Source organism: Erigeron canadensis, chromosome 5, assembly GCF_010389155.1.
Source record: "Erigeron canadensis isolate Cc75 chromosome 5, C_canadensis_v1, whole genome shotgun sequence".
Taxonomy (NCBI): domain Eukaryota; kingdom Viridiplantae; phylum Streptophyta; class Magnoliopsida; order Asterales; family Asteraceae; genus Erigeron; species Erigeron canadensis.
Genome location: NC_057765.1, coordinates 24,159,419 through 24,185,235, shown reverse-complemented (window position 1 = coordinate 24,185,235; position 25,817 = coordinate 24,159,419). Strand labels below are relative to the sequence as shown.

The window sequence follows — 25,817 nt, the reverse complement described above, 5'->3', positions numbered from 1 at the left end:
AAGTGTCGACTTTTCCAATAGTTACTTAGTGCGACATTTCCAACACTTACCGAAACCTTTGGAGCCCGGATTTCTCAAGATCGAGGATTGATGACATAATGAATGTACGCCCAAGTATCATAAACTATTCAAGTTTAATTTTTCATAGTCTCATGTTTGTTATTTTTTTTACTATATGTGTCATAGTATTTGTTTTTCTTTGCTTGTAATGAAACTTGTATACATTAAATCATTAATGTATCAACTCAAAGTAGAAATTAAATTTCAATCATCATCCGACTTTATGACCTCGGGCCTTAATGACCACATCTGATTACCTGAGCATCGGGTCCTCAAACTACATCACCTGTCCTAAATTGGGTATTATATTTGCAATTTTATTCATTGACTCTCTATTTTTGCAAATCATTTTGTGTAATCTACTATTCCAACAAAAAATTCTTGTATATGTTTCATGTTTGGTATATGTAACAATCGTGATTCTTGACTCTTTGACCATATGTACAATTTAACTAATTATCGAGTTGGTTAATATAGTTCAAGTTCAACTTGGAGTTCATTTAAGTGCAATATGTTCATATAAATCAATTTATCGTTTAATTTGGAACTTATGTGCTAGTCGATATCATTGTTAGTGCTAATCGAATTTACACTTTGAGATGACATTTAGATTAATTGGCTTTACGGTGCTAGACGACATTTAATCTAGTTAGAAACATAAAATGGATCCTCCATGGGTCAAACCCATGACCCAACTAACTTACCCAACCATATCTTTCTTATTTTCCACCCATCCATTAATTCTTCACCCTATGTTTTTCTTTCTTTCTTCTTGCAAGAACAAAACACACATACACACTAATGTCTCTCTCTCTCTCTCTAAGATTCTTACACCAAATTTTGGTTTCAAGTTAGAATTGTGTTAGAATCATCATCCTTATCGTCATCTTCATAATATAACAAGAGGTTGAGTTCTCAAAGTGCAAGGATTTTCCATTTTTGCTCAAATTCGGATTTAGCACTTGGTTGAAGTTTTGGTAAGTGTTTTCTAGCTCAAATTCACCATATCAAGTTATTATACATGTCTTTCATCTGAATCTAAGCATCCTTGATCGTTTCGGGCGTAAAAATCGGGTTTGGGTCAATTTGAGTTACAAATGGGTCAAGATCGAATTGAACAAGGAAATGTGTTAAAGGGATGGATTTGGATGATGAAACATGTTTAGTTATGTCCAATTATATTTAACTATGCCTAAAAATGGGTCTTGAAGCTATAAAAATCGATTTCATGGTCTAACTATCAAGAAATTAGGGTTTTGGGTCGTGTTTGGATCAAGAACACCTGCTAGTGTGTATCTGTTCAGAACCAGGCGTAACTTACGCCCCTTTAGGCGTAGCTTACGCCCCTCTCCATCATCATTTTTGAAATTTCCTTCTGTTTACGCCAAAACTTGGAAACCTTACGCCAAAATGCACAATTCCAGGGCACCGTAACCTACGCCCCTCCCTAGCCGTAGCTTACGCCAGTTGAAACTTGCCCAGCGTAGCTTATGCCCTCCCCAGCGTACTTTACGCCCTTTGAACTTTTTCCTAGCGTAACCTACACCCAGATGGGCCGTAATTTATGTCCTTCTAGTTTTGCTTTACACCAGAAAGCTCTTGTTTACGCTGGACTTTACGCCAAAACTCATCTTTCTTGTAACGACGATAACTTTTGAACCGTAAGTCCGTTTTCGACGATTCAAGTGGCCACGAAGCGTAAATGAGTCTACTTTCTAAAGGTCTAGGCCTCTGAGTCCAGAACAAAACTTGAACATATCAAAAGTTTATATAAAGCAACAGTGGTCAAGTACCAACGAGTCTTTGTGAAACAAAACGTAATGTTTTCACTTGGGTCGCATCAAAAATTTTTAAAAAGGAAATAATAAAGCATTTATAGTTAGAATAGGACTTGTTAGGATACTTGTTGATATCATTATTATTTGTTCTTGCTTACTATGTGATTCTAAATACCTTGATATAGTTCATTTTGTAAATACACGTGTGAGGGTCATTGATGGACATGATTGTTATGGAGACATTGATTGATTTATGGATTTACATGTTGTCTGACGGTTTTGTAGATGTGAAATTATGTGATTTGTTGTATGGTTATTGTATATGTATGTTCAGTTTGTTATCGGTTAGTTGTGCATATATGGAGGACGGTAATATCTTTGAAAGGTTGGAGATGTGGTGGGAAGGCTGCGGGTGACCCTATATATAAGCATCAAAGGCCTTTCAAAAGTAGTATCGTACGAAGTATATACACATGGTGTTTTGGTTATGTGTGGACATTGATGGTCATGGATGAACAACTTTCGTGCAATTGAGTACAATGAGGTACATAACGTGCAATATGGTGGACAATTGAGGTGAAATGTGTGCAAGTGCAATAAACGGGTACTATACATACTTGATGACATTATACGGGTACTATACGTACTTGATGACATTATACGGAACTGTACGTACTTGATGAAATTTGGATGACATGAGGACATTTGTGAGCTTGGATGGACATATTTGAGGTCATAGTACTTGTTTGATACTTATTGTTATCGACATTATTTGCCCTTGCTTCTTATACGTATCCTAGCTATTGTATAGTTCGTTTAAAGGATTCATGTGTGATTAGGTTGTGCCACGAGCCAACCTAAATTGTGTACTTGTGCCTTTTAAGGACTTACTGTAAGTGTGTTCCTTGCCCATTTTTCCTTGTTCATATTGTGAATGGCTTTGGTATTAGATCCTTGTCATTCGCTCCTACGAACTCACCAACCTAGTGTTGACCTTGTTTAGTACACTTTTCAGGTAAACTTGTGAATCCAAGACGTGATGGTCGATTGAGGCTTGTGCTAGGACTTAGGCTTAGACTTACATGGATCCAGGATTCATTCGCCCTATTTTATGCATTTTATACTTGATTATTGATGTTGGATTCACCGGATCCTTTTATGCAAATAGATCATGTTCTACGATAATCCCATGCATACGCTATATCTTTTCGGTGACATTTCATGCCTAGCTCGGGGGGTTACAGAATGGTGGCCCATGCAGATCGTAGAGAATTAGGCGGCTTGACCTAGACTACGACTTATGTAAAACTCTTCATATAGCATGCATGGTTAGGAATTTTAAATGCAACGTGAATTTTATGAATCTTGTAAGTGTGCACTATGAGTTTGTAGGCAGGATCGTATACGTAATGATATAAGTACAATTGGACAATGTGTTGTTTTGAGATGGATATTATGTGATCAATGTGTTGATTTGAGATGAGTACTATGTGATCAACGTATTGTTTTGTGACGAGTACAATATGAACAATGTGTTATGTTGTGGCAAGTACAGTGTGATGAATGTGATAACATGAGTACAACTGGGTTGATGCGGACAATGTGTTATTGTGTAATGGTCAAGTGCATGAGGTCAATGTGGTTATTTGAAGTCAATGAGGTCATGTGCATATTGTTGGATTGAGATGATTTAAATTGATGTTGTTTGATGATTTAGGGCAAAATGAAGTTATGGCGTTAACTTGATGTGACATTGTGGCAACCCTAAAAGAGTCTGATCAACTATTTTATGGTACCCGGTGTTATAACAAGTTAATGACATCACTGATTGCACATGTTGGCCTAGAGTATAATAAGGAGCCGATATGCTTAATGGGAGTTGGATGGGTAGAGGGTTAGCCGCTGGTACACCCTATATACATACCCGGACGATAACTAGAGAGCATATCGAATTCGGATTATACTTTGGACCACTTGTTTTAGTTGTGCGGTTGTGTGTCGTATTGGACATAAGTATGTAGCTTGATGAGGAACAATTATTGTTAACTTGGTATGATGGCATGATACATAACGATTCCCCTAGAACATTAGTACTTTTGCCTTAGTGTAAAGATATGATTTATGTGTGACATGTCGGTATGAGAACATTGACTACTGGTGTGACTAACATGTAAGAGCTTTGAGACTAACCTTCGGGTCATAAACTTTAAGATCATTACTATGGTGGATACAATTAACCGTACAGGTGGGTGTTGCCAAGCATTTATGATGACAAGCGGGATGTTGTGCAAAACGACGAACCAGAGGAAAGGGGGTTAAGTGAACTTTTGAGGAGGGTACTATTGAAGTTCGCAACGATCCTAATGTGGTATCGGGTACATTTACTCTTAACAATAATTACACCACAGTGTTATTTGATTCCTGATGCTAGGCATAGCTTCGTTCCTTCGATAGATATTCATCCTCGTGCCTTAAACCGTGTGCTTGATATTGAAATGGTCAATGGTGCTCTAACTAGAATTAGCCAAGTACTTCGTGATTGTATTTTGACTTTAAACGACTTCGATTATTCATCGATTCTATGCCATTCGATATGGGAAGTTTTGGCGTCATTACGGGTTTAGATTGGATGTTGACGGTGGTGAATGTGGTCATTGATTGTGGCGAAAGAGTGGTCAAAATACCGTTGTCAAACGGTAATGTTCTTAGAGTCCAAGGTGAAACTTCCGATTTTTCCAATTCCAAGGTTTTTAGTACTACCGTGACAAAGGTAAAATTGAAAATCGTCCCCATTGTTCGTGATTTCCCCGATGTCTTTCCGGATGACCTACCGGGCTTACCCTCGTCTCGTGAACTTGACTTTCGCATTAATTTGATCCCCGGAACCGCACCCGTGGCTAAGGCTCCATATAGACTTGCCTTGACGGAAATGCAAGAGTTAAAATCTCAACTTGAAGAACTTCAAGAGAAAGGGTTCATTCGACCTAGTCAATCGCCTTGGGGAGCTCCAATCTTATTTATAAAGAAGAAAGATGGGTCCTTTAGGATGTGTATTGATTATCGAGAATTGAACATGCTCACGATGAAGAACCATTATCCATTTTCGATAAGTGAGAACTCATTTGATCAACTAGAAGGTGTTAAGCCCTCCTCCGTTATTTACCTTCGTTCAGGTTAGAGACAACTGCGCGTCCATAAAGATGACATCTCAAGACGACGTTTCTTACAAGGTATGTGCATTTAGAATACACTGTTGTGCCATTTGGGTTGACTAATGCACCGACGGTGTTCATGGGCTTGATGAAGCGGGTGTGGCAACCCAACTTGGACAAGTTTTTCATTGCCCTTAGTAATGATATACTTGGTTAATCGAGGACGAAGGAAGATCTTGCCGAAACATTTACGCGAAGTGCTAGAATTACTTAGAAAATAGAAGTTGTATGCGAAATCCTCTAAAGGGCAGGTTGTGATGCTTGAGGTCGAGGAGTGGGGTGTGTGCTTATGCAACGAGGAAGGTCATTGCTTATGCCTCCTGTTAACTTAAGGTGCATGAGAAAAACTACCCCACTCATGATTTAGAATTGCGAGCGGTTGTGTTCGCTTAAAAGTGTTGGAGACATTACCTTTAAGGTACCAAATGTGCAAATTACGCCAATCATAGAAGTCTTCAACATATTTTCGATCTAGTGAGTTGAATATGAGACAAAGAAGATGGCTTGAACTTTTAGTGATTATGATTGTGATATTCGATACCATCCGGGCAAAGCTAATGTCGTAGCCGATGCATTAAGTAGAAAGTAAAGGGTCAAGCCGAGAAGAACAAGGGCCATGAGTCTCACGGTGGAACAAAGTATTCGTGATCGGATCATAGGAGCATACGTACAAGCTACTTTACCGGAGAATTTTGTCAATGAAAGTTTAGATGGCATAGAGCAACAATTCGATAGAAAAGAAGACAATGGGCTATACCTAGTTGGAAAGCTTTGGATTCCCATTTTTGGAAATTTGAGAACAATTCTTATGAATGAAGCTCATAAATCACCCTATTCGGATAAGATGTACTTTGACTTAAAGGATTTCTATTGGTGGCCGGGCATGAAGCGTGATGTGGCTAAATATGTGAGTGAGTGCCTTACTTGCTTAGTAGTGAAAGCCGATCATAAGAAGCCACCCGATTTATTGGTGCAACCGGTGATACCGGAATGGAAGTGCGAACGTATTGCAATGGACTTCATCACGAAGTTACCGAAGACAAGAAGTGGACGTGATACCTTATGGGTGATTGTGGATCGGTTGACAAAGTCGGCTCACTTCTTAGCTATTCGTGTGACCGATAAGTTTGACACCCTAGCTCGTTTGTACATTAAAGAAGTGGTGTCAAAACATGGAGTTCCGGTTTCTATTATCTCCAATAGAGATAGCCGGTTCAAATCAAACTTTTGGGAAGCCTTCCAACAAGCAATGGGTACTCAAATTGACATAAGTACGGCGTTTCATCCCCAAACGGATAGGCAAACCGAAAGGACCATCCAAACGCTGGAAGACATGTTGAGGGCTTGTGCTATCGAATTCGGTGGAAGTTGGGAAGATCATTTACCGTTGGTCGAGTTCTTGTACAACAATAGTTACCATGCGACTATTAAAATGGCACCATTTGAGGCACTTTATGGTAGGAAGTGTCGTTCACCACTCGCTTGGGCAGAGATTGGCGAAAGCCAACTTATTGGGCCGGAAATAGTAGTTGAGACAACAAAAGTGATTTCTCAAATCAAGGAGAGATTACAATTGGCCGTGAGAGACAAAAAAAAAAACACGCTAATGTGAGCCGCAGGCCATTGACGTTCAATGTTGGTGATCATGTGCTTTTGAAAGTCTCCTCGTGGAAGGGTGTTGTCCGTTTCGTAAAGAGAGGCAAGCTTGGACCAAGATACATTGGACCTTTTGAGATCATTGAACGAGAGGGCAAAGTGGCTTACCTATTGAAGCTACTTCAAGAACATAACGGTGTGCATGACGTATTCCATATTTGTAACCTAGAAAAGTGCTTGGCGGATCCTACATAAGATTTGCCTATGAATGAGATTCAAGTGGACAAGAAGCTCAATTTTGGTTGCAAAGCCGGTAGAGATATTAGAGCGTGAGGACAAGAAAGTGAAGAACAAACGTTATGCGGAAGTCAAAATACCGCATTTGTTTAATAATTAGGGTTTTATCAAATCTCGGGACGAAATTCCCTTAACGGGGGAATGATGTAACAATCGTGATTCTTGACTCGTTGACCATATGTACAATTTAACTAATTATCGAGTTGGTTAATATAGTTCAAGTGCAATTTGGAGTTCATTTAAGTGCAATATGTTCATATAAATCAATTTATCGTTTAATTTGGAACTTATGTGCTAGTCGATATCATTGTTAGTGCTAATCGAATTTACACTTTGAGATGACATTTAGATTAATTGGCTTTACGGTGCTAGACGACATTTAATCTAGTTAGAAACATAAAATGGATCCTCCATGGGTCAAACCCATGACCCAACTAACTTACCCAACCATATCTTTCTTATTTTCCACCCATCCATTAATTCTTCACCCTATCTTTTTCTTTCTTTCTTCTTGCAAGAACAAAACACACATACACACTAATGTCTCTCTCTCTCTCTCTAAGATTCTTACACCAAATTTTGGTTTCAAGTTAGAATTGTGTTAGAATCATCATCCTTATCGTCATCTTCATAATATAACAAGAGGTTGAGTTCTCAAAGTGCAAGGATTTTCCATTTTTGCTCAAATTCGGATTTAGCACTTGGTTGAAGTTTTGGTAAGTATTTTCTAGCTCAAATTCACCATATCAAGTTATTATACATGTCTTTCATCTGAATCTAAGCACCCTTGATCGTTTCGGGAGTAAAAATCGGGTTTGGGTCAATTTGAGTTACAAATGGGTCAAGATCGAATTGAACAAGGAAATGTGTTAAAGGGATGGATTTGGATGATGAAACATGTTTAGTTATGTCCAATTATGTTTAACTATGCGTAAAAATGGGTCTTGAAGCTGTAAAAATCGATTTCATGGTCTAACTATCAAGAAATTAGGGTTTTGGGTCGTGTTTGGGTCAAGAACACCTGCTGGTGTGTATCTGTTCAGAACCAGGCGTAACTTACGCCCCTTTAGGCGTAGCTTACGCCCCTCTCCATCATCATTTTTGAAATTTCCTTCTGTTTACGCCAAAACTTGGAAACCTTACGCCAAAATGCACAATTCCAGGGCACCGTAACCTACGCCCCTCCCTAGCCGTAGCTTACGCCAGTTGAAACTTGTCCAGCGTAGCTTATACCCTCCCCAGTGTACCTTACGCCCTTTGAACTTTTTCCTAGCGTAACCTACGCCTAGATGGGCCGTAATTTACGTCCTTCTAGTTTTGCTTTACGCCAGAAAGCTCCTGTTTATGCTGGACTTTACGCCAAAACTCATCTTTCTTGTAACGACGATAACTTTTGAACCATAAGTCCGTTTTCGATTATTCAAGTGACCACGGAAGCGTAAATGAGTCTAATTTCTAATGGTCTAGGCCTCTGAGGCCAGAACAAAACTTGAACATATCAAAAGTTTATATAAAGCAACAGTGGTCAAGTACCCACGAGTCTTTGTGAAACAAAACGTAATGTTTTCACTTGGGTCGCATCGAAACTTTTTAAAAAGGAAATAATAAAGCATTTATAGTTAGAATAGGTCAATATTAATAAGATGCTAACTTTGAGATACTTTAGGATTAATGTGATACATATATGATAGGTTTCGGCTATCGTGGGCATCGGTTCTACTTCCTTTCACCTTAGGATTGTATTGCACGCGTCAGGTGAGTTTCGTAGCTCCCTACTCAATTGAGATTCGGGCCGAAAAGTGTACAAATTTTGTGTGTTGACTTGTTTGAGGGTGCAATTATATGTTTGCCTTGATTTATGACATCGTTCAAATGTGCAAACGCTTGATTTTTTTTTTGTTGATGACATGACTTGATTGTGCATATGTTTGAGTGTCTTGGGTGACGACATTATGGAGGACAAGAGGACATATGAGGGACAATGTGTGCATGCATGAAAACATAGGACTTTTTAGGATACTTGTTGATATCATTATTATTTGTTCTTGCTTACTATGTGATTCTAAATACCTTGATATAGTTCATTTTGTAAATACACGTGTGAGGGTCATTGATGGACATGATTGTTATGGTGACATTGATTGATTTATGGATTTACATGTTGTGTGACGGTTTCGTAGATGTGAAATTATGTGATTTGTTGTATGGTTAATGTATATGTATGTTGAGTTTGTTATCGGTTAGTTGTGCATATATGGAGGACGGTAATATCTTTGAAAGGTTGGAGATGTGGTGGGAAGGCTGCGGGTGACCCTATATATAAGCATCAAAGGCCTTTCAAAAGTAGTATCGTACGAAGTATATACACATGGTGTTTTGGTTATGTGTGGACATTGATGGTCATGGATGAACAACTTTCGTGCAATTGAGTACAATGAGGTACATAACGTGCAATATGGTGGACAATTGAGGTGAAATGTGTGCAAGTGCAATAAACGGGTACTATACGTACTTGATGACATTTGGATGACATGAGGACATTTGTGAGCTTGGATGGACAGATTTGAGGTCATAGTACTTGTTTGATACTTATTGTTATCGACATTATTTGCCCTTGCTTCTTATACGTATCCTAGCTATTGTATAGTTCGTTTAAAGGATTCATGTGTGATTAGGTTGTGCCACGAGCCAACCTAAATTGTGTACTTGTGCCTTTTAAGGACTTACTGTAAGTGTGTTCCTTGCCCATTTTTCCTTGTTCATATTGTGAATGGCTTTGGTATTAGATCCTTGTCATTCGCTCCTACGAACTCACCAACCTAGTGTTGACCTTGTATAGTACACTTTTCAGGTAAACTTGTGAATCCAAGACATGATGATCGATTGAGGCTTGTGCTAAGACCTGGGCTTGGACTTACATGGATCCAGAATTCATTCGCCCTATTTTATGCATTTTATACTTGATTATTGATGTTGGATTCTCTGGATCCTTTTATGCATATAGATCATGTTCTACGATAATCCCATGCATACGCTATATCCTTTCGGTGACATTTCGTGCCTAGCTCGGGGTGTTACAGTATATTAGATGAATGCTATTAAATGTGTTACATGTATTGTTAATTATTCTACACATATTATTTAGCGTCATTTTTTTTCCTAAGTGTAAATAGCCATATATAATTGTGTAAAAAGGTTCTCCTGGTGTGTTATATTTTTCGGGTAAATAATTTACTTCTTTAGTTGTATGGTGTTACGAGTAATTAACAAGTTTAAATAAATCAATAAATGGGCCTTTCAATAATAGAATAATATAATTTATTGTTTAGGCTTACAAAAATAATGTTTTTTTATAAAAGTAATAAACTAACGAGAACAAGAGGGTTTCACACCCAACAAAAAATTGTGGAACCCCTAGCAAAATAAACGGGTCATGATAGGTTGAGTAACGATTCAAAATAAAGATGGGTTAAAACAAGTCAGACATATACATGTAAAAATGAGTCATTCGGCACCGTTGATTTCCCATAGTATGAGTTAAAGCATAGAATGAAAATATAACATAAATTATAAATCCAATTAACCGAATTAAGTTATATATAAATATGAGTTAAAGCCTAGAAAAACAAATCATAAACTCATTTAAAAAGTTTAAATCTAAATTAATTAAAATATGTTTTGAGTTATGTAAGTTATAAAAATAGTTTGATAACTATAACCCGAACTAAGTATGGGTATTATTATTCTAGTTTATACATCATATATGAATGCTTGTCTCTGTATATAAGTTTATTTGTGAATGAAATAACCGGTAGGTCACTCATTTGGCACAATTCATCTAAATAGTAGTATTTGCTTTTCAAATAAAATAGATGTGGCAGTTTGGAGTGTATGGTAAACAAGCAAATTTATCTAACAGTCCTTCAATAACATATTTAAAAGTTGTATTTTACGGACGTTGAATGGTAAAACTTTTGAGCAATCCAAGTTCCTAATGCATTGAACTACTGCAAGCTATTTTCAATTGCTAATACAAGCAATTTGATTACCCTTAAAGGCTACAACGTTCATCGCTAAATGACAATTGCGCAAAAGTTTGTATCTCGTTAAAATTATAACTTGAACACATGATCGAAGTACAGAAGCTAGATACACAAACATATACATAGATAATTAAAGCAAATTTCAAAATGAATCCTTACAAATTTGACTATATATGATAAATATTACATTTTTATTGATCGGATCAAAAATTACACATATACACCAAACTAAATAACCATTAATGAATCACAGTCAAACGTTTGAAATTAAAACCATTCATCACCAACACGATGATCCATTACCAATTATTGGAATGATATACCAAAAAGAATATAACATTGAGAGAAGTTACTTAATAGTTAATACCCTTGCACAAAGGTCTTGTTCATTGAAAATCACAGAGCCGCCATAAACTCATATATGGTTATTTAGAAGGGGGAGGGTGTATCGGAGAAAGAAGGGTTACCCAGTGGTCACATGTGAACACCACCTTGACCTCCCCGATGACAGACAAGTGGTGAGTCAAAGGGCGTCCCCCTACCAATTCACTCACCACCCCTCCATTGTTTTTCTTTGTCTTTATCTTATTAAAAAGAGTGATGAGGGGAAGTGAGAAATTCATTGCAACTCACTCATTCACGAAGTAGGATAATTCATACTTATGCTAATACATAGACAAACTTACATAAAACTTACATACATAAAATTCATCCAATGAAAATAACAACTAAATGTTCATATAATCATATATCAAAAAAAAAATAAAGTGAAAGAAGTTACAACCTAAAACTTCAAAGTAACCACAAGATGTACTTTTAAATGTGTGGAAAATTTTTCTTATTTAATAACAGGGCTGTTTAATCAAAATTCTTAATAGGTTCACTGATAGTTCCCAAACTAGATAACAGGGTTGTTTAAAATATGCAAAAATAGTTTTGTCTCATGGCATTGATGCTTGACCTTCTTCTGGAACGTTTCTTAGCCCTTCACAATGTTTTTTGATACGTAGTCTCAATGTTGTATTGGATATTTGGATTTGCTAGCTAAAAAATTTCGACAGCTTTTACATTGCACCTTAGTCGACCCATCCAATCACTTACACAAAAAGAAGTTAGCAAAAAGCTCCGGGTTTTGAGTGTTGTGACTAAATCAAACCCAAGCTACCAATTTATACAAGTTTTAGAATGACAAAATGGTGACTAAAAGGCTTAAAGCTAGAAAAAAAAACGGCTAGATGTCCAAATACTCAAACTGCGCTATATTAAGATCCAATGTCTATTAAATACAAATCAGTTTTTCTAACCAGGTTACAAAAAAACAAGTCTCTAACGGCTAAATCTATAACCAGTAACCACCAGTTTATGGAATAACCAAACCGGTTTTGTGGAGATACAATTCACATTATTCTAACTGTTATTTCTTAACCCTGTTTTTTTTTTCTTCATATCTATCCCCAAATTTATATTAGAGACAATGCATAGGCATCTACATATCACTTGTTTAAATACTTGGACAAATCTTAATACATTTGCCGTTAGTAAGAAAGTTACATACATTAAAAGTCAATTCATAATTGTATTCATCAAACCGGTGCACACAATTAAATGTGGAGCCCCGCTTTGTAGTGTCAAAAATAAGTTCCTATTTCTTGGGTTCAATGATTTAGATGCGGATTTAGGATAAACCTTGTACATAGCTGCAGCTAGCACTCCGAATTTCATTGACATACAGGTTTCATCAAAGAGACATGCCTCAAAAGAGGACCAAACATATAGCCTAGACATCGTTAGGACCATAAATTACACAACCAAACACAAGGTAGATAATTTTAAACTTATTTACAAGAATTCAAAAGCTGCTCTTAAGATTCTTTCCATAAATCAGTCTCATTTTTTTGCCAAGGCCGACCTGAAAACAATTGAGAACATTTATGTTGGCACACAAACATGATAATGTAAGAAAACATATGAACTCCTTAAAGGTGACATCATCATAAGAAGGGTCCTATTTACAATGAGGGTACAATAAGCGATGGGTTGGGAGACAAAAATGGTCCTTTAGTTACTACAATGAAAATATCACTAAACTACTAACTAAAAGGCAAGTATGTTTGGCACTTCTTCAGTATTGGTTGTACTTTTCAATTCTTACTATTTTGAATGGAGATAGATCCCATTACCACAAAATACAAGCACTTCAAAGTGTTTGAAACCAACTACTGTAAAATTAAGAGCTTAAACATCAATACGATTGAACGATAACAAATAGCAAATCAAATTATACAACACTAACACCCATAAACTGTCTACAAACACGAATAGCAAATGATGCATGACTTTGATTGCAAAGAACCTTATACTATCTTTTATGATGTTTCCCCTAGAGATCATTAACCTTGGTAATTGCAAGTTAAGATGAATGGAGACCCCAATAAACCCTAAGTCAGTTCAAAGTCATTACACGAGATAATCATTGTGGGAGCAACGACTATGGAGCGACATTTCAAACCCTAAGTTTCAAGCGATGGATAACACAAAGCAATCATAAGGGCATATTATGTAGCTCCTACTACCTCAATGTGGATTTTAATAAACCCATATCACAAGAAAAAGGATGGAGCTTACAATATTATGATAACTCATCAACCATGTGGCAAGGAAGTGAAGCACCTCATCTATCATGTCATATCACTCTAAAACATTGTCGGTCTTGGTTCATACATGTTTGTGGTCTCTCTATATAAAAGACCATTAAATTATCAGCCAGCAACATATTATCCTCTTAGTTCCTACAAGTCAGTAATATTTACAAAATGGAGTCACCATATATCCATACTTGATCAACAAGCTTATATTTCTACTCACATCCTACTCATACCCACTTTAGAAGACCCAATCCACCACAATTATATATGTGAAGATCAGAAACTTGCATGAAAATTCATGATAAACTACAACACTTCCCATGTACTTAGCATCATCAACAACTAACCTGGCCATGAGATACTGATTGTAGTTATCATAGTCATAACAAGGCGTGCCATTGTTCCTAGGCACCATCGAGCTACTGTTGAGAACAAACCAATCATCTACAGAAAATCTATATTTCTAAAAACATAATAGTAAAAAGTTAATAATAATTGAAAAGAGACCAAATTGACAGTGAGTGACAACATAGACGGATGGAGAGATGTAAAAATTGGCAGTGACGGGCCACATGGAGTTAATCCAGCAAACACTTATTTTGTCAACTTTTAAAGTAAATGGACACAAATATATTTCTTAAAAATCACTAATATGTTCAAAATGATTGGGTATGATATAGAGATCAGAATTGACACAAACCAAATTGACCCATTCACAAGATTACCACCTCTACATACAATTATCTATAATCTTTAGCCATTAACTAGCAAACAATCAATATAATTCAGAGTAAGCTTGGGTTAACCTGGATCATTTCTTCGGGTGCAATCCGGCTCAAACAGTAACTCAAGGTTCAAATAAAGCACTCGCCGAATACCTACAGTGCGTCAACAACACAATGTAACTCTTTTCTAAGAGGATGACTATAGTAAATATATAAAACAATAATAATCAACAATAAGAGTACTATCATGTTGAATTTAAACCTTTCATAACTGCACACTCGAAATATCCAAGAAAACTCATTTCACGATACGCTTGGCCCCTTATCATACCTGTGGATCCAAAGTGATAAAGGGGAGTGAAAAACCCTATATGGAAGGATGTCATCAATAAGGACCAGGTTTAGGGTGGGTGGGTGGTTGGGTGGGGAGGGACGGAGCAAAACATTAAAACTTCGTTCACGATCCTCTAAATTCCCGTTTAAACCAATGCCTAAATTTGTTTTGCGTGTATAATTTCAAGTTCATAAATTGAACACATGAAAAAAAGGAATAATAACCTCTCGTGCTATTATGTATCCGAGAAATCTCATTTGCTTTTTCCTCTGCATCATCTGCACAAATACCCCATTGTTAAAATAAAACTTAACCAGTAACCTTAATGTTTAAAAGGGCAACACAAAAGAATGCATAATGATTATTCGATAACAACATTGGGAAAGAAAAACAATGTAGCAATCATGGCAGATTAACCTTCCAACGCTTTGCATAAGGATCTCATGCAAGAAAAAAGAGATAATGCCATTGCTTTTGCACCTGCATGAAAAATAAGGAATCGAATATAACACCACACAAGAACAAACATGAGAAATAGAAGTGGTAACTTTAATAGGTGGTAAATTGGCAGGTGGGACGAATTGGCTAACATGTCAAAACAGGTGCATATTTTAATACAGGTGGCTTAAAAAAGGTGGTAATTCTCTAATAATATATTGTTATCTGTTTGATTAAAGAAGCTATTCTATTGAAAAACTAATAGAGATAACAAGACTTAAATGATCTGATTCACCCATTGAGTCTCAGCTGGCTTTAATAAGTGCAAAAACTGAAACTGATGTAATAACCTCCCAGATATATGAAACGTTAAATGTTTCTCGGTAGCACAAAAGAGAGTATAAAAGTGAGTTCTAACTTCTAAGGATGTCATAAGCAAATCAAGACATAAATACTCCAAATAATCTACATACCAACTGGTGTACGGTCAGTAAGAACGAACTTGAGCAATGTTAACTGGAGAGATGTTCCAACAACATCAGCCCTTGGACACACAACTATAGCCTCATACACACCAAGATTCCCTTCTTCGATGGCCTCTATGGTCATGTAGAAGAGATAATCCTCAGTATCTTTCACATATTTGCACTCCATATATTCGAAATCATGGAGGTTGTGTTCAACCTTCTTGATCTAAAAGCAAAAAATTTCTTTATATGTTAAGCAGTAAGCAATAAAACAACCCCTCAAGTTGAGAATAGGTGGAAAGAACCCATACACAAGCCTTGTTGAAAGCAGCAACCGCAAAGCCACCAATAACACCAACAAGGGGATAAGAAATATTAATCGACCTTTCTTCTTTTACTTCTACAGACTGCCAAACACATGATTTATGTCATGAAATGTCATAAAATATGTATGTGTCTAAAACATTATGTGACATGTAGTGAGCATGAAGAACAGATTGAGAAATGGATATCATATGCATACATTCCCTTTATCCAGCTTTTTAAACTCCAGCCAGATTTTGCTTTCCTTTTGGTTCAAAGGATGTTTTATAAGAGAAGGTTCCATATGATCTGAAAGGAGAAAACAACTCAAGTTATCATCCATGTGTTAACAAATTGGGAAGTACATGCATCAAAGAACCGATGCACAAATATGACAAATCTCAGCATAGATATTTGTGCATGTCTAAATACCACAAGACCCACAAATTTACACATGTTCATATTTGAACAAGTCCATTCACATGCATGGTTGCAAAAATTGGCCAATTCAGCCGAGTCATCAGAATTGGAACAGGGATCGACGGTGTCAAGAGTCGAGTCAGGCTGGATCAGACTAAAAATCGGTCAGTGATTGGCTGATGTGAGTCAAAACTTGGGTCAACTTAGGTCAAAAGATTTATGAACTTTTAATCAAATCCTAAATTGGTTTTGTTTGATCCTAAAAACCGGGTTTTTTTTATGTTTCCAAACAATAAGAGTTTGAACTTTGAAGTATTATGTTAATGTTTCTAAACAAGTATGTGTAAGTTTGACCTTTCTTATCAATAAGAGTTTGAACTTTCAAGGGAAACTCGAGCATTTTTTATTCACATGAGCCTGGTTTCAGAACTTATATCAGGTCAGGTCTATGCATGCATACAAACACACACACGCATATAGATACGAATAATACCAAAAGAGATAAGATCCTAATATGACATTATGATTACTCTACAAATACCACCCTGAGGATTTAAAAACAGCTGTCACATTCGCTTATTGCACCGCTTTTGCTTCAACATTTGAATATATAAAATAAAAATTCTATTTACTTGTATTAGTTTATAACTGGATCCAAACCAGAGGATTACGGTTGGAACTTTATTAAGATGAATTTAATTATTCATTTGATAGAGTCGGAACGGGTCTCATCACATGAATAAGAAAATGACTAAAAGAAGGTTATACATAACAGGTTCCTTCCCTGGAGGCTGATCTACCAAGGGAAGGGTTTACCTATGCTGTCAAAGGTTTAAACCTTGGGTACAACAATCTAGGTCTTATATGGGTTTCACCATCCCAACATCACTTGTGATGCCCCCACACCAGTCGTTTTTATTTATTTTGAAAATGCATACCAATAAATAAAACATTCTCCGGATGAATCCAAGAATTCGTATAAACACTTGCATAACCGTTTTTGGCAAGGTTGCAGGTATAGGCAGAAACCTGAAAAAATCATCAAATAAACAAATATTAACTTGATGCCTAAAGTTACTAATACTCTGTTTTGGTGTGTGCATCAAAGTCATATAAAATTTTGATATGAAATCAATTGAATATGCAAACTGGTAAATGATATCCAAATTGCAAGTCACGTGATAATATTAATAAAAAAATTTAAAAATACAAAATTATATAGCTTCCACATACAACAGATACTAAAAATTTTTGTAACGAATAAGATTTACTTTTTAATGAACTAATTTGTTTTAAATCAATGAAGGCCACAGTTTTGTTCCTATGCATCATTGCATCGATTTAATCCCCAGTAAACAATTTAAAAGTAGTCAGATACGAAGAACTATGCTTTCTATGTTACCTGACCAACTCCAAATACAACCCCCAAGTTATTATGCTTATGATTTACACACCAACATTTCATAAGATGGTTTAATTATAGTAATGCTATCATAGTCATAATAATCCCCAAGTTATTATAATGATATGCTTCTAGGCCATTTAGGTGCCTTTATGAATCTAGATATCTGCCTTTATTCTTTTAGATGCCCGTATGTTTCTAGGTGACATACGGACTCAAAGCATAGATATTATCCTATATCTTTAGGTATACAGATACAAACATATACCTAATATGAGTAGTATAGAGTCCTTGTACACAAACTGATCTATGGTTTATATGCCATGTACATTTATACATGCGTTTATATGTCGGCATGCTTCTTTGTTTTTCTTTCTTATTGTAATACTATAATTTCTTGTATTCACACTCAAACAGAAACCAATGACTACTCACTCACAATAACAAATAATCACATGCTTTTATATATACTGTCTCACACTTTGCAGAAAACAGTTTCCTCTACTCTCGGGTAGAGGTATGAGTGTCCAGATCTCACTCGCTGGGTTTGACTTTATTGTTGTATCATAGTTATAATCCATTTTTTCATTTAAAACTTCAAACCATTTCAAAATAAAAAAAGCATAGCTAATAATAACAACCATTCTTACATTTGGTGGCTTATAATCTTTCCTTGGTGGGTCATAAACTTTCCTGTTGAAAAAAGTTGCAAATGCAAAAGTAAATGAACAATGTAAACCATAAAACAAAACTATGTGTGTGTGTGTGCAGTGACCAATGAGGCTCATATTCTTTACAAAACTTTGTATTTTCGCAAGAATTGTGAGAACCTTTAAACTATGTATTAGATCACATGTGTTTTAGCTTAATTTCATATGTAAAAAGTCTATAAAAGGTCATATGAAACAAAAACAGTACCATTCACACATGACCATGTCCAGTTATATGTAGTTTTACATGTTTTCGGCAACGTATTTTATTCTCGTATGATTTTTTACATGTGAATGAACTTAAAAAACATGTTATCTAATACATAATTTAAAGGTTCTCACGGTTTTTGGTAAAAAAAAAAAAAGATTCAGTAAATCTATAAATAAATAATGATATAAACCATATAATACTCATTAGATTAAATATGGGTTCAATTCAAGTCAATGAAAGAAGACAAATTCACTTTATTAATATCAAAGAAAGTGTAATGCGTAAATGCACCCTTTTACAGACACATAAATGAAACAAGTAATAACTCCTCTACGTTTATGCTTCAAGATTTTACCAAGTAGTTGGATGAAAATTTATGGAATATCTTATTTGTCCATAAAATACTATCCACGGCTACTAAGGTTAAGATAAAATTGATTAAACATATCCTAACATAACCCCAAAACAAAAATTGGTATTATAAAAACTCAAACAAGTATGTAATATATTGGTAAGTTGCAATAACTACACTTTTTTTCTTAAAGTATGTAATATATTGGTAAAAAGTGGGGTCGATACTAGGAAATTAATATGCAAAACAACCACACATATAAAGGCTTGTAACATACCAAGTGTAGTTGAAAGGCTGCAACTTGGAATCCTTGATGTAGCAATTAACAAGGCGCAGCACCTCTTTAGCAGAACTGATTAAGAATTCATAATTTCGGACAAAACTGAAACTAGTGGTAATAAGTTTCTTGAGAGCTTTAGTATGAACATCAATCTTCTTGGTGACTAAATGTTCCTCATCTATGTTTTTATATTTATATTTATAACAACAAAAACAAGTCATGAAGTCAATGATGTTGGTGTTGCTATTGTGTGTGTGTATGTATAGCATGGGTAAAATAGGGGCAGACTAAAGAAACTGCGTACCTCTAGTGGTTTTCGACGGTATAAATTGTAATATGTAGTCCCCTTCGATGCTTTCTAAATGTTCCATCTTTATCATATCAACTTTGACCCTTTTCTTCCTCTGCATTCGATTAATGTAGCAGACAATTACTATTAACATAATATAAGCTTAAAAAGCAGCGGATAGACTCGAAACAAGGATATTAATATAGATTTTCAATCAAAAGTACCAACAAATCATCAATATTTGTAATGCTAATTCAAAAAAATAGTTGAAAAAGTGATATATATACTCACCGGAGTTTTTATCAACTTCTTTGGCAATAATAATTCCGGACAAACCTTAGTCCTCTTACTGTTCACCAAAATTCACATCATTAACATAAAATCAAACCCTATAAATAATAATTTCTTACAATCTCTGGCTTCTTTGCCATACTGTTTTCGAATTCACATATTATCAATGTAAATACACATATATATATACACACAGAGAGTACCACACCTGTTCTTCTTGCGGAGGCGAGGCATGTCGGCTTGGCGATGTTTATGGTTATTATTAAATCGTAAATCGTTGACGGGAATTGCCGCTTTTATTCCCGCTTTTCATATCGGGAATTATAGTTTTTCAGATTAGTAATTTACGCGTACTAATTTAGTAGCAGCTAAACGTTTGGCCCCATGGGCCTATTCGTTTATTTTGTAAACATAAATATATAAATATTAAGTAATAATTCAAAATAAAACAAAATTTCTTTTCTAGTAAACAAATTAAATTCACCCAAATTCTTTTCTCAATAAAAATATGTACCCCATTTAAATCCATAAAGTTATGTCTTATCATATCTACTAATTTCCATAGTTAGTTTAGAGAATATATATTAGATTTTAGACTCGTGTCCAACACTGGACACGGGGTTTACGATATTATTAATATTAGATTTTCATACATTTAAGTCATAAAAGCTTATAATTTAAAAATATATACGATTCTAAGTGTTATTTATTTTGCAAATTATAGTACAATAATCATAAGTTCGTCACTGTCATTAGCCGAGACATATTGATGGAATTGTTTGTCGTAATCATTCCACAAGGCACATGCTATAATAATTCAATTATACTCATAATGTGATAGTACTATAAAAGAAAGAATTAAAATATAAACTTACTTGTGATCATGTACTTGACATTCAATTATATCTATTTGATCATGATGCGGGCTCATAACACACATGGATTTCAATCACCTCTTCTATGATAATTAGATAACAATTAGGGTTTTTTTTTTATATTCTGAGTGATTACTGTAACTTTAAACATTAATACGCAAAACTAATATATAAAAAAGGAGAATATTATGTACTTTTTTTGTTTGAGAGATAGAATGAATTTTGAATGAAGTTCATATTGATTTGGATTTAGTATTCAAGTAACCATCTGTTGTAAATCATGTTTTGTTCTGTGATCGTCCTGGTTTTGTATTTTCTATTGTGTTTAGAATAATGATGTTATATATCGTTATCTGTTATTATGTTTGAGACATGTATCTAGAGTTTAAATTGTGTTTGTATAAAATATTAAACTAAATACTAATATATATAATTTATACTAATCTAATCTAATATTTGTTGATAAGTCATTAGGTTTTGAAATATAATTTGTAGACAATATTTCATATGTTGAATTATTATTTGTTGATACAGACCCATAACACGAATATGTTTATTTTCAATTATGTATCCTATGATAATTAGATAAGAATTAGGATTGTTTTGATGTTCTTTGACAACAACCTCTTGATTTGAGTGACAATTATAAATTTAAAAAATTAAATATAAATACTTTTTGTAACTTTTTAAATATTTTTAAAAATATATTCTCAAGTTGATGGCCAACAATAAATATAAATAAAGTGTTCAAGGTTAAAAAGTGTAAATTATTGATGGAAAACAAAAAAGTGTAAGATAATGAGATTTTTTCTACAAATTAATATAAATACTAATATAATAATATATTTGGATAATTATTATTAAGATTTTTAATTTACAGTTAATCTAAATGATGACATAAGCGAAAATCAATTTGACGAAATTGAACGAGTTGATTGGTTAATATGTCATTAGTTCAACTGTCTTATAGTATTATATTATTATTATTATTATTATTATTATTATTATTATTATTTTATTTTTTATTATAAAATCATCACTTTTATTAGAAATAAATAGAATTTACAAAAATTTAGTGGGAACCCGAGATACTATCTGGTTATTTATTTTTATTTTTATTATTATTATTATTATTATTATTATTATTATTATTATTATTATTATTATTATTATTATTATTATTATTAAGATTGGACGCAAATTTATAGGATGAAATCCTATTTAATAAAAAATATTTTTGTCTCATATCTCAGATTGTATATACATGGACCATATATTGAATAATAATAATATACTCTTAGTTTTCTACGTGAATTTCTTTTTCTTTATCAATATGAATCTCTTTGAACAATAACATCTTAATAAACCCATATTTACAGCCTTAATAATCCTTGATATATAATTGAAGTTAATCTTTATCTCACTAATATAACTAGTTCACTATTGCACAACAAATATATGCTTACTAATGCACTACAGGTGGTAGGTGTGGAAACGGGTCAACCGCGGGTAGGGTTATAAGCCAGAGAGATTACACCGCTGCCCCCGGTGATATAAAAAACTTGATGTGTGAAAATCTAGTTAAATTAAAATCCTATAAATACTCTGAATCGTTTACCACACACAATCGGGCAGTGGACCCGTTCGTGTGTAATATAGATTAAAGTAAGTAAAGGTTCGTTCCACGGAGACTAATAAGAGTTAGCGAGTTTTAAGTAATTTAAGAAAAGAGTTTGGTTTTTAAAGACACCACGTCATATTGATTTTAATTTGAAAGTTAGTTAGATTAAAAGAGTTAGAAATTCCGTAGAATTTATCGGAAAGGAAATTATTTTAAATCAAATATGATGAGAAGATCATCCACTTCGATTCCATGATACACTTTATTTAGGTTGCATATATTTAAAGTACCAATTCAAATATGTTGATTTTATAACCGAGAACTAACAAAGACTCACCCCGTACCCCTCAAGTTTGTTACTTTATTAAATTCCCTTAGTTAACTGGTTCCATTACTAAGACTGGTACCCCAAGACGCCTTTCATAACTTTCCTAGCCAATTAATTGTTTTGGTTAATTAGATAACAATTGTGTCTATTGATTGTACCCAACCATTAACCCGTTAACCCTTATTAACTATCAATTACTTCCTACCATACCCGTCATAGAAACAATTGCTTCTAACCAAGCAATCAAAATAACTTCTACACAACCTAGTTACCACTGAAGTTATGCAAAAACTATCCGCAATTGAGAGTTAAATAACAAAGAATTAATAAGCTAAGATTACGACACAACGTTAAATCAAATCAACTTGAATTTCAAAAGATTTATGCAACCATTATTCAATGTATCACTTCATCTCAGTGGATGACGAATTATTTAGCTACTCATAATCAAAAACAAAGCACAAAGAGTAAAAATATAGAAAAATACATTGTACCAATGTGTAGAAAACAAGTAAACGCTAAGAAAATCGACAACCGAATGCCTTGGAGATCACGAACAACCCTTAGACCTTGATGGACGAAAAAGCTGCTAAGAATACCCCCAAAGAACCCTAAAGTCGACTAGAAGTGATTGTGTGTCGAATGGGAGGGTTATAGCCTTGTATTTATAGAGTTTGCAAGAGGTCTTCACAAACCGACCTACAGGTGCGACACACCAAGCTTCAGGTGCGGCGCACCTGGCCTTGTTACCAAATTTGAAGCTGCCCGATATGCGACGCACCACAGGGTTGGTGCGTCGCACCTCCCTGCTTTCCAACTTCTTCCAAGTTTCTGAATAGAAAATGCTCCGCACCTCCTTACATGGTGCGACGCACCAACCTTGTTTTCAGCCAAAACTTGTAGTTTCCATTCCATCTTTACTCGTATGCGTCCACGAACCATCCCAATGCATCTTAAAGTCTTCCAACAGCTGTTTCTAACCATTTTACCTGTTCTAAGCCTGAAAGCACTAGCAACGCCATCAAAGCATCGAATATACATATAATTTACACATAATTAAGCTTAAAACGTCTTAGAAACGATATGGGAATATGCATATAAATGGACATATCAGAAGGCGCACATGAACCCCCGCTCAAAACAGTCACATGATCGTTGTTGTTGGCTATCAACTTTTTCTTCCTTTTTACATCAAGTCGATCAACCGTTTCCTTGGACTTTCCACACCTTCATCATCACTGAAAATTTCAAATTAAATGATTATTATTTTTTCGAGAAACTGAATCTTTTATGATCAATTTGTTTATGTTAATTTGTGTGATTATGACTTTGTAAGTGTATATACATGTGATTTTAGGAATGATGCATGAATGATAAACCTCATGAAATATGGTTAAAATATGTATAGTGGTTATAAGTGTCGACTTTTCCAATAGTTACTTAGTGCGACGTTTCCAACACTTACAGAAACCTTTGGAGCCCGGACTTCTCAAGATCGGGTGATCGATGACATAATGAATATACGCCCAAGTATCATAAACTATTCAAGTTTAATTTTTCGTAGTCTCATGTTTGTTATTTTTTTACTATATGTGTCATAGTATTTGTGTTTCTTTGCTTGTAGTGAAACTTGTATACATTAAATCATTAATGTATCAACTCAAATTAGAAATTAAATTTCAATATCCATCATCCGACTTTATGACCTCGGGCCTTAATGACCACACCTCATTACCTGAGCATCGGGTCCTCAAACTACATCACCCTGTCCTAAACTGGGTATTATATTTGCAATTTTATTCATTGACTCTCTATTTTTGCAAATCATTTTGTATAATCTACTATTCCAACAAAAATTTCTTGTATATGTTTCATGTTTGGTATATTAGATGAATGCTATTACATGTGTTACATGTATTATTAATTATTCTACACATATTATTTAGCGTCATTTTTTTTTCCTAAGTGTAAATAGACATATATAGTTGTGTAAAAAGGTTTTCCTGGTGTGTTATATTTTACGGGTAAATAATTTACTTCTTTAGTTGTATGGTGTTACGAGTAATTAACAAGTTTAAATAAATAAATAAATGGGCCTTTCAATAGGAGAATAATATAATTTATTGTTTAGGCTTACAAAAATAATGTTTTTTATAAAATAAATAAACTAACGAGAAAAAGAGGGTTTCACACCCAACAAAAAATTGTGGAACCCCTAGCAAAATAGACGGGTCATGATGGGTTGAGTAACGATTCAAAATAAAGATTGGTTAAAACTGCTCATTTAAGAGAAACATGTCAGACATATACATGTAAAAATGAGTCATTCGGCACCGTTGATATCCCATAGTATGAGTTAAAGCATAGAATGAAAATATAACATAAATTATAAATCCAATTAACCGAATTAAGTTATATATAAATATGAGTTAAAGCCTAGAAAAATAAATCATAAACTCATTTAAAAAGTTTAAATCTAAATTAATTAAATTATGTATTGAGTTATGTAAGTTATAAAAATAGTTTGATAACTATAACCCGAACTAAGTACGGGTATTATTATTCTAGTTTATACATCATATATGAATGCTTGTCTCTGTATATAAGTTTATTTGTGAATGAAATAACCGGTAGGTCACTCATTTGGCACAATTTATCTAGATAGTTGTATTTGCTTTCCAAATAAAATAGATGGGGCAGTTTGGAGTGTATGTTAAACAAGCAAATTTATCTAACAGTCCTTCAATAACATGTTTAAAAGTTGTATTTTACGGACGTTGAATGGTAAAACTTGTGAGCAACCCAAGTTCCTAATGCATTGAACTACTGCAAGCTATTTTCCATTGCTAATACAAGTAATTTGACTACCCTTAAAGGCTACAACGTTCATCGCTAAAATGACAATTGCGCAAAAGTTTGTAACTCGTTAAAATTATTACTTGAACACATGATCGAAGTATAGAAGCTAGATACACAAATATATACATAGATAATTACAGCAAATTCCAAAAATGAATCCTTACAAATTTGACTATATATTGATAAATATTACATTTTTATTGATCAGATCAAAAATTACACATATACACCAAACTAAATAACCATTAATGAATCACAGTCAAACGTTTGAAATTAAAACC

The 25,817-nt window shown here is 34.4% G+C and overlaps 1 protein-coding gene across 3 annotated transcripts; it reads right to left on the bottom strand.

The window, feature by feature from the left end:
- Positions 1-12,660: 12,660 nt before the first annotated feature.
- On the bottom strand, positions 12,661-20,196 carry LOC122600786. Of its 3 annotated transcripts, none has more exons than XR_006324094.1 (16): positions 20,062-20,196; positions 19,854-19,911; positions 19,578-19,677; positions 19,271-19,451; positions 18,371-18,413; positions 17,257-17,347; positions 16,119-16,207; positions 15,907-16,002; positions 15,602-15,821; positions 15,108-15,170; positions 14,915-14,968; positions 14,619-14,687; positions 14,438-14,509; positions 13,979-14,075; positions 13,612-13,775; positions 12,661-12,895 (listed from the first exon to the last, which is right to left on the bottom strand). XR_006324094.1 is itself a non-coding variant. In XM_043773546.1 (15 exons), exons 1-15 carry the CDS (start codon positions 20,085-20,087, stop codon positions 12,874-12,876), a joined length of 1,281 nt encoding a protein of 426 aa, XP_043629481.1. In that variant the 5' UTR covers positions 20,088-20,196; the 3' UTR covers positions 12,661-12,873. The 3 variants fall into 3 exon arrangements, 1 of the variants encoding a protein (XP_043629481.1); XR_006324093.1 differs by having other exon boundaries at positions 13,979-14,053; XM_043773546.1 differs by lacking the exon at positions 13,612-13,775.
- Between the last annotated feature and the right edge of the window lie 5,621 nt (positions 20,197-25,817).